General features: G+C 36.6%; 1 protein-coding gene across 1 annotated transcript in view; it reads left to right on the forward strand.

Annotated features, from left to right (window-relative positions):
• LOC123558805 (uncharacterized) overlaps window positions 1-17,416 on the forward strand; it is a 127,226-nt gene that overhangs the window by 46,386 nt on the left and 63,424 nt on the right. The window contains exon 5 of the mRNA XM_053544457.1: window positions 8,431-8,556. Coding sequence (XP_053400432.1) covers window positions 8,431-8,556 — 126 coding nt within the window. The remainder of the gene's footprint in view (window positions 1-8,430; window positions 8,557-17,416) is intronic.

Consider the following 17,416-nt stretch of genomic DNA (forward strand, 5'->3'; position numbering starts at 1 on the left):
TTTAGTGTTTCATTTTTCTTTCTGAAATGTATTTCAGATATTGCATTTATCTATTAATTGTTTATATTTTTATCAAAATTCATCTCATCTTCTACGTTCAATTTAGGCTTATCCCTGATGTTTTTGTTTTCTTTTTCCTCTGTAATATCTATTTCAAGTTTACGCTGTGCTGTGTAAATTTCTACAATGTGTTTAGCTTTAGTTTTCATTTTAACATTCAAACTTGGATTTCTCTTAACGGGTCACATTTTTTTCTAATTATTCCTGTCATCACCTAATGGTTTCGGTTGTAATGGGCAGAATTGCTGGTCAAGCCAATTGATTCATGTTTAATTAATTTTGATAGCGCAATAGCATATACAAAATTCTCTAAGAAAGATGTCTACGGTTGTATGCACAATCGCATGTGACACTAATCATAATTCTATATCTATTTTATTTATCCAATCGTGAACGTTTATTTGCAACACGTGACCGTACAATATATTACCGTATTGGACGCACGTGACTACAAAAAGCTTGTTTTTTGCTCCAGATTTGGAATGTTCAACAGTCCCATGTTAAACATAAGATAAAGCCCGAAACGCGTGAAAATGTTACGAATGTAAATCCGGTGAAGTAGGCGCTCTATGTACAGAGATTAATTGTGCGCCTTGAAATCAGAAAAAGCAGAAACACGATATACAGTGAATCATCTTCAATTTAAACTAAAAAATAGATATAGAATAAAAAGCATTGTACTGGTCAATACGAGATATATTTGGGCACGTACTCAGCTATGCTTTTCTCAGCTGGGTACTCGTCCAAATTTATCTCCGTATTGTACAGAACACTGTTAAATAACCTAATAATATTCTTTGGTAAAGTCAACCACAAGAAAGGTCAGAGCTTTTTTTGTTATCTTTGGAGTCATTAATAATATAGGGACGTTTTCTTTCTTCTTGTGAGAAGTGCCAGGAATAGTTTTGCTTAGGGGGCGTTGGCAGTGTTGCATTTTCCATTACCGCTCATGAACAGAGTCAATCAAACCGAGTCTGCAATTTGCACTGTTTGCTTTGTTCTCGGTGCTTCCGAGGGATCTACTTTTCAGATTTTATTTACTTCGCAACAGCGGGTGTTAAGTGTTGTGTAGCGGCTGTAAAAAGTCGCCCCGACTTCATCCCAGTGTTGCTATATTTTCTGGTCCTTCGGGATCATTGGTTTTAACCCATTTAGATTTGAAGATTGAATACTGTTTAAGTTAAATCTTCCTAAACTGTTTGGGCCTATTAGAACGTTTCCTTTCATATATAAACACCCACCGGCCAGCAAATAGATTGGCATGGTTCTTACCCACCAGACCAAGTACATGCATTTCAACAGTTGGTTTACGATTCTTGGACTGTACCTGTATACATTAATGTAGATTTTTAATAGAACTCCGTTTAAACGAATGGTACAGGACCAAAGGTAATAAGTTGAGTCCTTTGATTCTGTGGGATTATCTTACTTTACGTATTTTGTCGCGACCGTAAATAGTATTCCCGTACTTGTATTTAGTGTTTTGAATTTTCTGTGGGTGTTTGGGGATCATCAAGTCTATTTAATGTAAATGTTTGATAACAATCCGCGAAAGTCTATGCATGGAGTGCGTGAGTGGTCCACGGGTATTCCGAACCAGTTCTTAGTATATTAGAATGAAATTAATTCTTTAATATTCTATTTCGTTTTCTAATGCTTGTGAATTGACCACTAACTTTCTAATAATTTAAAAAATACATTATCTGATTTATGAAATATTGTTTATTTTGTCTAAAAGCTATTTTTTTCTGATTTCAATAGACCCAACTATTCCTGCTAATATTCCGAACTACAGTTGCTGTTAATCATTTCCGGTTGTAGATCTTTCTGACACTACTTTAGTGAAAAAGATAGTGTACACACAAATAAAAAGATAATGAGTTTAAACAAGGTCAAAATGAACGCTTTATTGTTTCATTGGTATAGTTTCAACATTAAAAATAAAGCATTATTCAATGTAACACACAGTAGAATTTAAAATGATTCAAACTAAATACTAATTAGACATTTGCAAATGGATGGGATAATACTGAATGATGAAAGAGAATTGAGGCAGATTATATGGGTAAAAATGTACGGAAAAAGTATGGTGATTTGGAATAACTTATTTAACGATATATTGTTAACATTAAGACTTTTATTACATACATTTCAACATGTATAAATTTATAGTATAACAGGTATATAACGTATTTATCCATATACTTTTATTTGAAATGGGCACGGGACTTGTACGAGACATTTTGCACTGGAAACCCCACTAGCTCATTGAAAAATGTTTATTGCTTGAAAAATAGATAAATATTATGACCTTTATGGTTGGTAAAATATGCAAAGATAGCTATTTTCTAATTTTTGATGGAGTATATGTTACTATCAGCCTTTAGAGTGTCCCGTATTTTAGATTGATTCGGAATGTCCGGGTAGACTTTATTGCAGATTTCATTAACCGAGCCTTCTATAAAATTCTTTGAACCGTTCTTTAATTTTAAATAATCTTTTATTTTAATTTATCCTAGGACATTCGGCCTCTGCTTCCTTCCTCCTCATTTCTCGCAATCTGTTCCAACTATATCAAATTCATGCATCGTTATTTGCTCACCTGAGCACACTATTGCCTGTGCCCGTCGTCTTCTATTGTTTGTCCTGCGTCGTCACCAATTTAACTGTTATCACACTAGATGTCACAATTTCAGCCCAATTCTATACACTTCACCAGAAGGTTACCCTTAATACAATATCGAAACAGTTTGTTACTGGGACTTCTGGGGTCAAAGACCTGATAACAAGGTAAATATATAGGAAAACCTCTAGAGACCGCATTTTCTACCTAAATTTTGTAAAGCTATGTTGAAACGTTCACCTCTATGAAATCTAGGTCTGTTTGGATACTCGGTTATATGAGGTCCTTAACTAACTCGCCAGGTCTAATTATAGAAAAAACCTTGTTGACACTTTAGAGGCCACATTTTCTACTTGTTTGAGATACGCATTTGTCGCAATGTTTGTCTCAATTAAGTATAGAACAAGAACATGAAGTATAGGAAGAAATAAATTTGGGGACCTCCGTGGTAAAAGTTTCTGATTTCTCTTGTCCCTCACCGATGTGCGTTCGATTCTAATTTGGGCGTAAAATTTTTCATAAAAGGAAGACATCTAGAAGGATAAGTCCAGGTACTCGCCCGTGATGAAAATTTATCCGGAGGGACGCCTGGGGTCTTCATCTACTATGAAAATCAGGAAAGTCGCAATATGACCTATCAATGTGTTAAGGACGCTCGCTACAGTTTCGTAATTTTTTTCTCAATAATATATTTTGATGAAATGTTTTGTATTAAAAGATCCTGTTATGATGTATTGAAAAATGAAATAAAAATACTAGGTCACCAGCTTTGTTTCAATTTAATTTGCCCCTAGATACGGTGCTATTTTAAACATTTTTCAAAATTTCTGTAATCATAAAATATATTTCAGTAAAGTACAATAATCAGCATAAATTTGATTATTTAAGCATTTTTATAACGGAAAACAATATATTTATTTGTAACATGCTCAGAGAAATCAAAAGAACATGATTTTGTAAAGAAAGGAATACTTGTTCAGCAGACCCAAGGGCTATTTTGCATATTTTTGTCAGTTTTAAGTTGGTACTTCTGCTATTTAATCGAGTTTCACATAATAGAATTTAATCAAACTCTGCACATAACTTTGGTTATGTCTACCTAATCTAAAACAAAAAGAAAATTGATAGGTCACCATATTAGATTTCGCTTAAATCAAATTACAACGAGGTGGGGTGTGGCGGTCATTTATACAACGCAGCTTGGCACGAAATACTCTTTCAGTGTTTGAGCAAATGACTTAGAAATATATATATAAAATTATCAAACGGCAGATTTCTTAATAAGCGGATTTTCTTTTCTGAAGCATTTAAATGGCATAGAACGATGAAAGTTTCCGCTCTTTTTTTTTAACAAAACCTATAGTTTACGAATGTACGGTACGGGTACGGTACGGGATTAGAAACAGCTGTGACTCAATGCAGAGTTTGAGCGCTGGTATAAATAACAGACTCCAGTATATGTCGGATTGAAGCAATTTGAACTAAAAGTACTTTAAATGTATATATTTTGTAACCAAGGTGATACTTACCCTAACCTTTAGTCAGTATATTATACATTTAGTACATTAAATGCATGCGAACATACAATAATTTGCGAATTTTTGCCGTACGCGACATTAGATAATCACCTCCGGGCATGCGCAGAAGACCGCACCAGCTCTGCAGTTAGCTACATCGATTAGAAACACAACCAAATTGGCACGGTGTTGGGGTAAATATCGACCCTTCCGGGAAAACTGTAGCGAGTGCCTTTAATATGACTTTTAACCCATCAAAAAATATTTAATTTCAAAAGCTAGGTCAATGACTTCACTTCTGTTTATAACATAGAGACAACATTTTGTCCCCCGCCTTTTTCGAAATAAAAAGACATAGATAGAGTCTGTTTTCCTTCCTTCCTTTCGTCCGTAACAGTTTTTGTCCGGTCCATAACTCCATAACTCTGCCATCTATGAAGGGATTTTGAAATAAAGTAGCATATATGTTTCCCATAATTAGATGATATGCACAAGACTTAGACTCTTACCTTCAAGGTCAATATCACACTTAGAGTTCAAAGGTTAACAGGGTCTGTTTCGTGTACGGTCAACAACTCTGCCCTCCATGAAGGGTTTTTTAAACAACTGTGCATAAATGTTTACCATAATAAGACGATGTGTCATGCACAAGACCAGTCCCCTAGACCCAAATGTCATACTTTGAAGTTAAAGGTCTATTAAGTGTCCGGTTTATAACTCTGATTTTAAATTACTTACTGCAAATAGCAACGAGTCATGCGCAAGTTTAAGGCCCTAACTTCCAAGTCAATGTCACACGTAGAGGCCAAATGTCAGATACAATAATATGTGTGTGTGTGTGTGTGTGTGTGTGTGTGTGTGTGTGTGTGTGTGTTCGGGTTTAACGTCTTTTTCAACATTTTTCCAGTCATATAAACGACGGTGTCTACTTGTAGACACGTGGCATGATACCCCACCCAGTCACATTATACTGACACCGGGCTGACCAGTCCTAGCACTATCCTCTTAATGCTGAGCGCCAAGCGAGGAAGCTACTAGTACCATTTTTACGTCTTTGGTATGACGCGGCCGGGGATCGAACCCACGACCTCCCGCACTCGAAGCGGACGCTCTACCTCTAGGCTACCGAGGCGGTGATACAATAATGACTCTGTCCGAAACATTTCTTCTTCCTGTCACTTAAAAGACATTTAAAATTAAAAACGTTTCACCGAGAGATTTTTTTGAATTTTATCACTTTTGGGGAAATAAGCGGTATTGAAGTAAACATTGACGCCTATGAGAAATATATAATTTCTTTGATTATGAGAATCTGAGGATTATGAGAATCTGAGCTTGAGTTTTGAGAACATTTTGCGGTAGAAAGCTGCATTATATGATTCTGATACAAATATCAAAAAGAAATCTAGAATTCCCCGTAGGGAAAAGGAGAAAAAAAATTGTTCTAGTTTTCAAGGGAGATAACTCAAGAAAAACCAAAATTATCAGGGGAGGTAAACTAAAGGATTCACTTTTATGTTACAAAAAGCTAGACAAAGATACAAGATGATCTTTTGCGCATTTTATTCAGTCGTGTCACAGACTTTTAAAGTTGAGAAATATTGCCCTCTTAATGTATGATGTTTTTGCCCGTTAATACATGCCAGGATCCACTTAAAGACATATTACATACTTTTAATACAATAACACATTTTTGTCGCTTACAGTTTTTTCTTATCTATTCAAGTCACTAATTAGACTAATAGTAGTTGAGCTTGCTCAAAGATAGATGATTTTAATGACAGAAACCTTCATATCACCAAGAAATTGTTACAACAGGGTTACTGTTATCATAAGCTACGGAAAGCTTCTAGTAAATTTTACTACAGATCGTCGGAACTGTTAGAAAAATACAATACGCCCCTTAAAACACTTTTAAAACTTGGACTTACACACCGGAATACTATGGAGATGTAGTTTATAAAATTCGGAAAAGTAAACATACCCCTTATTTTAATCAAATATTGGTTAAAAGTTTATCAAAAGAGGATACGATGCAAAAATTGTGAGGCACAGTGCATGTTAAGTGATTGACCCCTCTACAGTTAATTGCTACGCTTTCCTATTCGATGGTGCGATGACTAATAGAGTGTAAGACTCCATGGTGCTTTTCTCCTACATCCTACATACAACGGAAGGAGGGAGTCGTGCCCTTAAAAGTTAGGCTCTTGTTGCTCTGACTTCTGACAAGTTGTTGAGTACATGGGTGTAAACATACCTTAAGTTTACCTAAGTTTTATGTTTTGCTTTATTTATCTGTTATATTTGCACTAATGTTAGAGCCTTTCTGAGCGGGGATTTAATTTACATTGTGTTGTTTAACTTGTTCAAAATAGGGTAAGTGCGAGGTTGGCATGCCCTAAACGCGTTTAAACCCCCATTTTCCTTTATACAGGTTACTGACCGTTCCAAGGCGGTGCCCCTATTTTCAACTGGTTGTTTTGTCTGTCTTGTATTGTCTGTTGCGTATGTTTTCTTGTTTGTTGTGAGCGTTTTTCTCTCCGCCTTACTCCTCTTATTGTCCGCTCCTTTCACTTCCTTTTACGCTACTTTTTGCATCTCCTCCCCCTTTTCTTTTAGTAAGTTTTCGTGCCTCCTCTTTGTTTTGGCAGCCGAATGCTAAGACGTTACTTGATTGTTTTTTTTCTACTTGTGTGGGTGTGTTTGCATGCTTGTGAATCTATAACGGTGCCCTACTGTTTCCTAACGTGTTGGTTGTTCGTTTTTCTATGTTATTCAGATAATCGTAGTTGTGTGTTTATCTTTGGTACATGAGTTTCTGCTCTATTGTGGTTTACGTTGTAGTGCGACTGTTTCTAAAGAACATGGCATTCCCTTGTATATTCGTCCTTGTTTAACTTTCCCATTCGGGTTCCTCCCCCGCCCCCACGACCCCCGACCCCATTTCGCCCTTTACTATTTCCTTCCCATCCATCAATATTTAGCATGAATTAATATGTACTTGTTGCATGATTGAAGCAACCCGTCTGAAATATTTTTCCATTACAGCTTCTTTTTGTTGTTGACAAATGCGTGGCTCTAGGGCTTTGTTTTTGGTTCTCTGTGCTTCCGAGAAATCTACCCTTACCTATTATCTTTTGTAATGTACTATTGCCCCTGGTTTCTTAAAAAAATATCTTATTAAGTAGATTTTCATAGTTTGGAATTTAACCATTTTGAAAAGCTTTTTGCAAACAAGTTTAATAATCGCTGCAAACAAAAAATTTGCCTGTACTCTTTACTAGTAATTCTAAATTTACCTTATCTGGGCATGGGGATTTGGTTTATTTTAGCTTTTGTACATGCTACTTCTTTTTATTGTCTAACTAGTCCATGGTTAAAAAAATCATCTCCCATTTATCAGCCAAAATTTTATAGATTCTCAAAATGTTAACTTTGGCCTTTTTGAAGTGTTCACCAAGATGTTCACTTTTATCTTTGTAGTTTTCTGAGATGTTTCCTTTGAAGTCTACATTTAACTCTTCTTTCTGAGTATGGGTTTATCAAATACATGTACATGTTAAGCATTTGAATCTTTATATTTCAATGTATGAAAGATCTTGAGCTGTATGTCTGTAATTGAGATTACATGATGCATATATCTTTTTTGTTTATATTACTAGTATAGGATAGAACTTTGATATCTTAAGATATTTCATGGCAAACATCTATACCTCTTTTAAACATACGTGAAAGGAAGCACATTATCGGTCAATATATTTTCATGGATGATGACATGTATTGTTTTAAGAACAATTATCTGTATATATGGTTTAAATCCATACTTTTAAGTATCAAATCGTTCAATAAATTAGTAGTTTTCTAAAACCATCATCTATATGTGAAAGCAGCAAATATTTCAGTTTAGGAAACATATTGCGGAATACATAAAAGTGTTTTTGCTCTATACCTCTATTTATTTTCAATACTAAAAGGTGGAAATACATTTATTAAGGCTATATATTTTCATAATAGTAGAACCATTCGTTCGTCAGACACTGTGCTAAAATTATTTTTGCAATATTTTATTTAGTAGATAAAATAATACAGATAGAAGGAACAAATTATGTAACAATTTTAATTTTTTATTAGTGTGTTTAAAAAAGCTAAATATTACATGCTAAAATTGTGTTTAATTTAAGCCTCCTGTGTAAAAAAAAAATACATAGATGCCATCAATTAACATTTCAGTGTGAAAAGGATTGCAGTGAGAATGTTACTTATGAACAAAATGCCTGCGTTAATGCTACAGTTCAAGAGTCTGGTGTCCCACCGACGCAGGACATAACTGAAGATACTAATACCACCAACAAAGAGGTAAAAAGCTTACTTTTAAAAGCAGTTCTGCACAATGTAGTTAATAACAATTTAGGATGGTTTATGCTATTGTATCGTTGATTGATTTGAGAAAATGATCTCGGGACATTTTTTCTTAATTCATTCATTTAGTTTGACATTTATAAAGGATTATTTTCCCGATTATTGCTAATTCCAGAATTGAATTATTATATATCGGAAATGTATTTATGTATTGTCCAAGGTTGGGGTGTAATATCAAGCTAGGTCGAACTCGTATGGGAAGAGGGAAAAACAACACATATTAGTTTTGAATGAAAAATGGGCATTTATTCAAAATGCCATAAAAATACGTAATATAACAATTATATACATAACCTAACATTGTAATATAAAATGACCCGAATAAACATAACTGGGTGGCAAAAAACCGCCACCCACACAACTACATGTAATACATAAAATACAAAATAATAGTAAAGGTTGTAGAATAGGTACTGGCCTTTGGGTTAAATAATGAAAACAAAATATATTGAGCGAGAAACACTTTGTGACTAATGATAATGACTTAGAATAATACATCAAAGTTTTTAAAACGACCCTGACCTTGGACTATAAACTTTGGGTAGGCGGAGTTGGAGGAGGTGGTTTAAAATTTAGAAATGGCGAGGGGACTGCCCACGCCAAATAAATTAGCAATAATGGCCGGTACATCTCACGATTGGTCCAGAGACATCACGTGATGAAACTATTGACGATGATTGGTTAACGTCATAATTTATGTTGGCAGATAAAAACCCGTTGTGTACCGGACAACAGTACTGAAGAGGACTGTGTCCAATGACATAAAATATTTTATGTGCGCATAAAATTTAATTTATGTATTGTCCAAGGTTGGGGTGTAATATCAAGCTAGGTCGAAGTCGTATGGGAAGAGGGAAAAACAACACATATTAGTTTTGAATGAAAAATGGGCATTTATTCAAAATGCCATAAAAATACGTAATATAACAATTATATACATAACCTAACATTGTAATATAAAATGACCCGAATAAACATAACTGGGTGGCAAAAAACCGCCAAAAGGAGAAACCGCCGCCCAGTGAGACCAGATTGTGTTACGAGCTCGACTTAACCCTTGAACTAAGAAAGGAGTAGAGCTGAGTAAATATATAGAACAATTTTAGAAAATTTCTTACATTGCAATAAATCCTAAACATAGCATGAACCTATAAAAATGTGCAAGGTAGCTTCAAACAAAATAAATGGAGTGACAAGCATATCCATGTCTGCGGCCTTGAACCGTCAGCCATTAACACGTGACCTCCGTATAAATGTGATTACATACAACAATATCTGCGGCCTTAAACCGTCAGCAATTCAAAAATGTAAGATCATTATAAATACAAGGTAAAAAACACTAACTGCGGCCTAAAACCGACAGCAATTCCAAATTATGGTATCAAATATGAATGTAACGTCATCAAACATAACTGCGGCCTTGAACCGTCAACAAATTAAACACATGTCTTTCATATAACTGGATGTCAAAACAACCCTGTCTGCGGCCTTGAACCGTCAGCCATTCACGCACGTGACTTCCGTTTACATGTACTGTCATAAAACAATATCAGCGGCTTTTAACCGTGAACAGTTCAAAAAACAAAGGTGACATCATTATAAATTTAACGTCATAAAACATTAACTGCGACCTTGAATCGTCAGCAATTCACAAATGAGACGGAACATGAATGTAACAGTAACAGTAACAGGGTAACAGTGCCTGCTGTAAAAAACCATTAGCAATTCAAAATGAGACGGAAAATAAATGACATAAAATATACATTGTCTGCGGCCTTGAACCGTCAGAATATGAAAATTGAGACAGAAAATAAATGGATTGTCATATATCACGGTATCTGTTGCGTTAAAGAGTCAACCACAAAAATTTGACTAGAATAAGGATAGGTCATGGCACTCAGTTTGCTAGCGTAAACAGGGTGTTGTTCAAAAACATGATCTGCTGCCTTGAACCGACAGATCAAACTCGAAATTAAGTTTTGTGATGCACTTGTTGTTTCATAATTCACTGTGTATTGGAAGAGCAGTAGGACGGACGTATTTTAGGTAAGCTGAGGATTTCCAACGTCCCAGTTTTTGTATTTGGGATGCAGACATTTTTGATTGGTGAGCATGGGTAGCTCCACCAATCCGAAAAGAATGGGAGGTGAATAGTTTCGGGTCCATATTATTAGCCAGCACACAAGCCCGTAACACTGATCGGAAGTAAAAGGTTGTGACAGGTTGACTTTTACTATCTCTGAAAAGTTGACCATTACCCGGTGGAGCTGCTTTTAAGTATCTAATAAGGGCATGAACTGGACATAAACTTTTTCTTGGTTGGCGTGCAATAGGAATTATTGATGACTGCCCTTGTGAATGTTTGTAGCTGCGTATGGTAACCGAAACTGAAGAAACCTTTGACTTGTGGTGTTTGAAAGAAATGTCTTCTCGTTTAATAACATTTTGAGAACCTTTAGATGAATGTGCTATTTCGCCCACACGAAATAGACCAAAAAATGCCAGGAGAAACATAGCACGCATAAGCAAACGTGTATAACGATCAGCAACAATGTACTTGAGAGTTTTCACTATGTTCTGGATATGGGCGATGGTAAATGGACGTCGTTTGTCAGACACTTTATGACGTCTAATACTATGCAAGATTTTTTTGACAACAAAGGAATCCAAAGGGGTGACCATCCCATGGAGTTTATGTATGTAGTTAATAGCCGAGTTGTATGAGGTGATAGTGGATGCCTTGAGATTGCGACTGTGACAGACTGCAATAAACTGAGCGAGCTGTTCTGAGGAAACCGGTAACAATGGTGTATTAGGATAGTATGTATCGTGAAAATTCTTGTAATGTCTCATAGCATTTTTGTAACTGCATTTGGTAGAAGGAGCTAGGGCTGTGTCAAGAAGATTGTAAACTGCCCGGTTCAATGAAGTGTGAGCAAGTCTTCCGGAACCAACGTTGGAGCTTTGTCCATATGTAAAGCTAGAGCCTGAAATTTCCTGACCAGTAAACGAGAAAGAAGGTCCGGTAAAAGGTTGTATTTACCCGGGATATGTTCCGCCCGTAAGAGTATATTATACTTCATACTAGCTAATACTAAACGGCGAACCAGAGCCATAATTACAGTTACTTTGCATGTCTGTCTATTGATAATATGCACCACTGCTGCATTATCAGTGTGAATAACAATGCACTGATTTTTCATTTCTGTACCCCATATCTCAAGGGACAAGACAGTAGGAAGAAGTTCTTTGAATGTAATGTCGTAGGCTGACCAAGGCTTAGGCCATGTGCCATAAAACCAATGTGACTGCAATATTGCACCATAGCCAATAGACCCTGATGCATCAGTGTGGAGGTGTAAGTTGTCAGAAGTGAGCCACCGTTTGTTAAGTAGTAAACATTTTCCATTGAAATGTTCTGTAAACAGTTGCCAAGCCCGAATATCTTTCCGACTTTCTTTATTTAAAGTGATCCTGTGGTGTGACTGCGACACTTTCTTAGTGAGGTCTGTAAGACGGCGCAGAAAACAACGCCCTGGTATTACAACTTGGCAGCAAAAATTTAACAATCCTAGAAGAGATTGTATCTCTTTAAGGGTGACCTTTCGACACTTTGCAATTGAAGCAAGTTGTGTCCTTAGTTTAATTAACTTGTCTTGGGGAAGGCGTGCCTCCATTTTGTTAGAATCTAGCTCGAGTCCCATAAAGGTGATTACTGTAGTAGCGTTCACCGTCTTTTCTTCCTTGATAGGCACACCTATCTGTGCACAGAAAGCCAGAAACTTGTTTAGGTCGTTCTGACAGCTAGGTGAACCAGGCGGACCTAGTATAAGAAAATCATCAAGAATGTGGACCATTTGGCTGATATTTAGATTAGTTTCTGATATATGGTGCAAAGCTGTGCTGAAACGTTCAAAAATTGCACATGATGATGATGCACCCATAGGTAGACAAGAGTCAAAATAATATTGGCCTTTAAATCTGAAACCTAACAAATGGTGGTCATCCGGGTGAATGGGAATTAACCGGAAGGCAGAGTCAATGTCAGTTTTGCTGAAAAATGAACCAGGCCCGAGGTTAAGCAGCTTGTTAACTGCATCATCAAAGGAACAATAAGTAACACTGGACAGATTGGGTGATGAATTAAGCGAAACTGACCTTGCGATTTCTTAGGGACCAAACCAATAGGACTGATGCGGAAAGTTGGAAAAGGTGGAGTATCGAAAGGGCCCTTGATACGACCTGTTTCCAATTCGTGATGTAGCTTAATATATACCATGTCTGGATTGACATCACAGGACTTAAGATTTGGTGATGTAGTGTTAACGTCCGGTCCGATATAACCAAGTTTAAAACCGTGTGAAAACCCCTGAATCAAATAATTGGCTAATGGGTAGTTTCTGAGGAAAGGCGTTAGTTCTGATATTTTAATTGGAGTAACCACTGGGGGCCTACTTTGATGACTTTGAGGTACCGGTACTTGACTTTGGTAGAGAGAGGGCATTTGCAGCTTGTTCCTTACTTGTGAATTTGCAATTGTAGGCTGTATGGGAGCCTCTGCAGAAACCGCAGATATGAGGTTGGGAGCATTTTGGGTTGCTACATTGGGTGCGTTTGTTATAATTCCAGCAAGTCTTGTCAAGGAATCGTTTGTGGTTGGTGGAAGAGGAAGTTCGGTTTGACTGATGCGAGTCCCGAAAGGACTGATTTGGTTGAAAAGATGTACATGCCATCAACCAGAATTCAGTATGAATACGATCCCAAGGGATCAGCACTGACTCACGGAGCATACGAAATTGCGAGTCATAAAACAGGAAGGCTAAACCTGGACGACGATTGGCAATATCGCGAACAATCTCAGCATACTTTAATAGTTGCTGAGTTTCTAATGGGAACTTGACTGTGTATACAGATATGAAACGAATGAAAGCCGACGTCCAAGTTTCAATGGTATTGATTCTCTTGGTGCGTGCTGATGGATTAATGGTAAAATTTGCATGTTTATCAACTTGCAATGTGTACTGCATTGCATAAGGGGAATGAGTGGATGGCAAGAGAGCGGCCAAGTCCACAAATTTATTTCTCCAAATATCTTTACATAGTGATTTTTTAATTTGGCTCAATATTGGAGTACTTATCGGTTCCGCAAACTGAATGCCATTACCTTGAACAATCGTGTTGACATGTTGTGAAATTGTTTTTTCAAATGTGTTGTGCGCGGCATCCTCCTTTTCGGATTCAGATTCTGATGATGACTCTATGATTTGATCGTTTGTAGTTATAAACGTGCTAGGCACTTGAATGCCTGGAACAGGGTTAAAACTCTGTGCTCCCTGTAGCAACAAGGGTGGTATTGGTGATGGCTGTACTGACCGGTTAATTGCTAGATCGTTCTCATTGATTGGTACCTGTAATTCAGGTGATTGTGGGGGTGGAGCTGAAACCTCCGCCTCAACTGTTACTGCACTAGTATTGGTGCATGAAGGTGACAGCTGCGTCACATTTTGTTCAGAGAGTTTTTGTCTTTTATTCCTATTCTTTGTTGTAGAACAGCATGTGCATATTGATGTTGTAGACGGTTTTTTTCGGCTAGGTCGTTTCATCTGAAAAGGATGGCATATTAATGTAATTATATATGTAATTATGCCTTTCTTAAACAGGGTCAAAAACATACGAGTTACATGGACTGTTACCTAAACCATGCATTGTTATAGCTTTTTAGTATCTTAACCCTTTAAGCCTGTAGTGTAAGTGGGTCTTAACTACACCACGCACTTAAATATGTAGTGTGAATATCAAGCAGATCACGTAAGTAGATTACAGAGTAAATAAACAGCATGGGCGTATATGTAAACAAGGCTGTCAGTTTAGATTATATCTTGTAGATACGCAAGCTGATGAATTAGTCACCATTATATTTAATCAGCAAATAACGAGAACTGTAACTAAATATCGCAATTAAATGCAGCTGGTACCAGCGTGAACTTTAAACTAAGTCACGCAAATATATATACACTAAATAACAGCGTGAACTTTAAACTAAAACACGCAAATATATATACATTAAATAACAGCGTGAACTTTAAACTAAATCACGCAAATATACGTACACTAAATAACAGCGTGAACTCTAAACTAAATCACGCAAGTATACATACACTAAATTGAAGCGTGAACTTTAAACTAAATCACGCAAATATATATTATGCACATACAACAAATACTAGCGTGAACTGTCAACTAAATCACGCAAAAACAAGCATGTGCACAGACATATGTAGTGTAAACTAAGGCATGTACTGTAAATTATATACATGTGTATAGATAAATAGAACCAGCCTAATTTAGGTCAGATCAATAGCAGATCAACGGAACCGGAAGCTACGACCCATTTATAGGTGTCAGCTACATAGAGAGCAACAACCTATTCAAAATACTGCGTACTATTTATTGAACATAAATCGACAATTTATAACTGATGTATAATTTTATACGTATCTCTGTCAAGAACTGCAGATGGAACGTTTCAGGGCGGCGACCACAGCGGCTCTTATATTACTGATAAGGCGGAGCTGACCCTTATTTGAGAGGTGGCAACCATCTTCTGCAAAGTTCTGTTGTTGGCACTCTACCGACCAAAATCCTTTCATGCGCCACAAGTATGAACGTCCATGTTCTGTGTGGTTTAGCATATCCCTGAGAATCATGTTGAGTTCGTCAACTCTAGCATTGTACCAGATAGAATCCACAGGGTATCTGGTAGGAATCGATGATATGTTCCGGTGCAAAGTCTGGAGAACAATAACTTTCTTAACTCCTATCACAAATAATAAGGAATCTACTAAGTCTGTTATAGCAACAGCGACGTTCATGGGGGTAACACTTCTATCGTAAATATCGTTTGTGCCTATGACAAGTACAACAATGTCCGGACTGAAGTCTGCTACCACTTCGAGATGATTTCTTAAATCCTGCACTTTAGCTCCGGGAAAACCAGAATATTGTACTAGCGGAGGTCCTTGTAAACGCATGTCGAAGCGTACGGAACTCTCACTGCTAATAAAATCTTTTAGTCTTTTTACGAATGAATGTCCAAACAATTGTATCTTAACCGACGACGCGGCCATTATATATATATATAGTAACTCAGAATCTCGAGTAAACAAAATCGCGCGATTCCTTTGTTCCAGCAAAAGTGCCACAAATTCCCTCAAATTTAGAATGAAAGATGGGGTCGCCGCCCCGTAAATTTTAGTCCAAAATAAAATATGTATATTAAGCCACAATATGTCGTAAATGATTAACCTTGAAATTATGTATCTTTCGGAACTTCCAATTTTAAAAATTAGAAATGGCGAGGGGACTGCCCACGCCAAAGTAATTAGCAATAATGCCGGACTATCTCACGATTGGTTCCAGAGACATCACGTGGATGAAAACTATTGCCGATGATTGGTATAACGTCATAATTTATGTATGGCCAGATAATAACCCGTATGTGACCGGACAAAAGTACTGAAGAAGATTGTGTTCCCAATGACATAAAAATATTTATGTGCGCAATAAAAATTAATTTAAATATTTACAGCCAAACAGTTGATATTTATATACAGGGCATTTCGCAAGCATCAAATATCATGTGTAATATAGATATAACAGTGAAAACCAAAAACCAAACACTGAATTATACAACATCATCAAAGGGGGCCTCCGTGGCCGAGTGGTTAAGGTCGCTGACTTCAAATCACTTGCCCCTTCATCGCATGTGGGTTCGAGCCTCACTCGGGGCGTTGACATTCTTCACTTGAGGAAGCCAATCAGCTGGCATACGAAGGTCGGAGGTTCTACCAGTCCCGCTCGTGATGAAATAATGCCGAAGGGCACTGGGGTCTTCCTCCACCAGTAAAGCTGGAAAGTCGCCATATGACCTATCATGTGTCGGTGCGACGTTAAATCCAAAAAAAAAAAAAAAAACAACATCATCCAAGGTCAAATAGAATTAAGATAAAATAAGACATCTCACGCATCATATTACAATAATTTGCAATCACTTAGGATTTGTTATGTGCAAAAAATAGACTTAAATCACGAAATTAAGTTAAAGCGAAACCATTGAGTTTATTGTCAACCGAAACAATAATACTTGTATTTCAGAACAATTTTTTGTGTCACCAATAGGCGAAAATCGAAATACAGAACGCTATTTCATGAACTTAAATAACAAAAGAATGATCGATAATGTAGTCGTGTACTATCTAAAACTGTATTAAATACTCAAAATATATGTAATCGCAAAACACTGTGAGCATTCAAGATACAACATTTTACAAATTGGTATTGCACTTTACGAAAGCTTAAGTTTATTTTCTACCATTTCAACAGCCAGTTGCAACAATATGTCAAATTGCTCTAATTGAGTAAATTGTATAAATGTCAGGTAGTGGCTGGGCAGATTAAGCCATTTATTCGGAAAAATACTGCATTTGGTGATGCAAGCATGAAATTTGGCATGAGTACTCGTCTGAGCCTACTTTTTCAAAAAGCCCGTTAGCCACTTAAAAATTCAAGATGGCCGCCTCAGGAAGTTGATATTTGACTTGGACAGACCTATACCGAGTTCTTTTTTGTAAATTTTGAGGAAAAGATATCTTTTAAGATCTTTTGAATGTGAAAAACCTAATTTGATACACAAAAGACTGTTTCAAAATCCAATATGGCGTAATTTTTTTCAAGATGGCCGCCGATTTTATGTAAAAAGTACTAGTTTGCTGTAAACACTGATTTTCTAGTTAAATTA

The sequence above is a fragment of the Mercenaria mercenaria genome, chromosome 5 (genome assembly GCF_021730395.1).
Source record: "Mercenaria mercenaria strain notata chromosome 5, MADL_Memer_1, whole genome shotgun sequence".
In the NCBI taxonomy this organism is placed as follows: domain Eukaryota; kingdom Metazoa; phylum Mollusca; class Bivalvia; order Venerida; family Veneridae; genus Mercenaria; species Mercenaria mercenaria.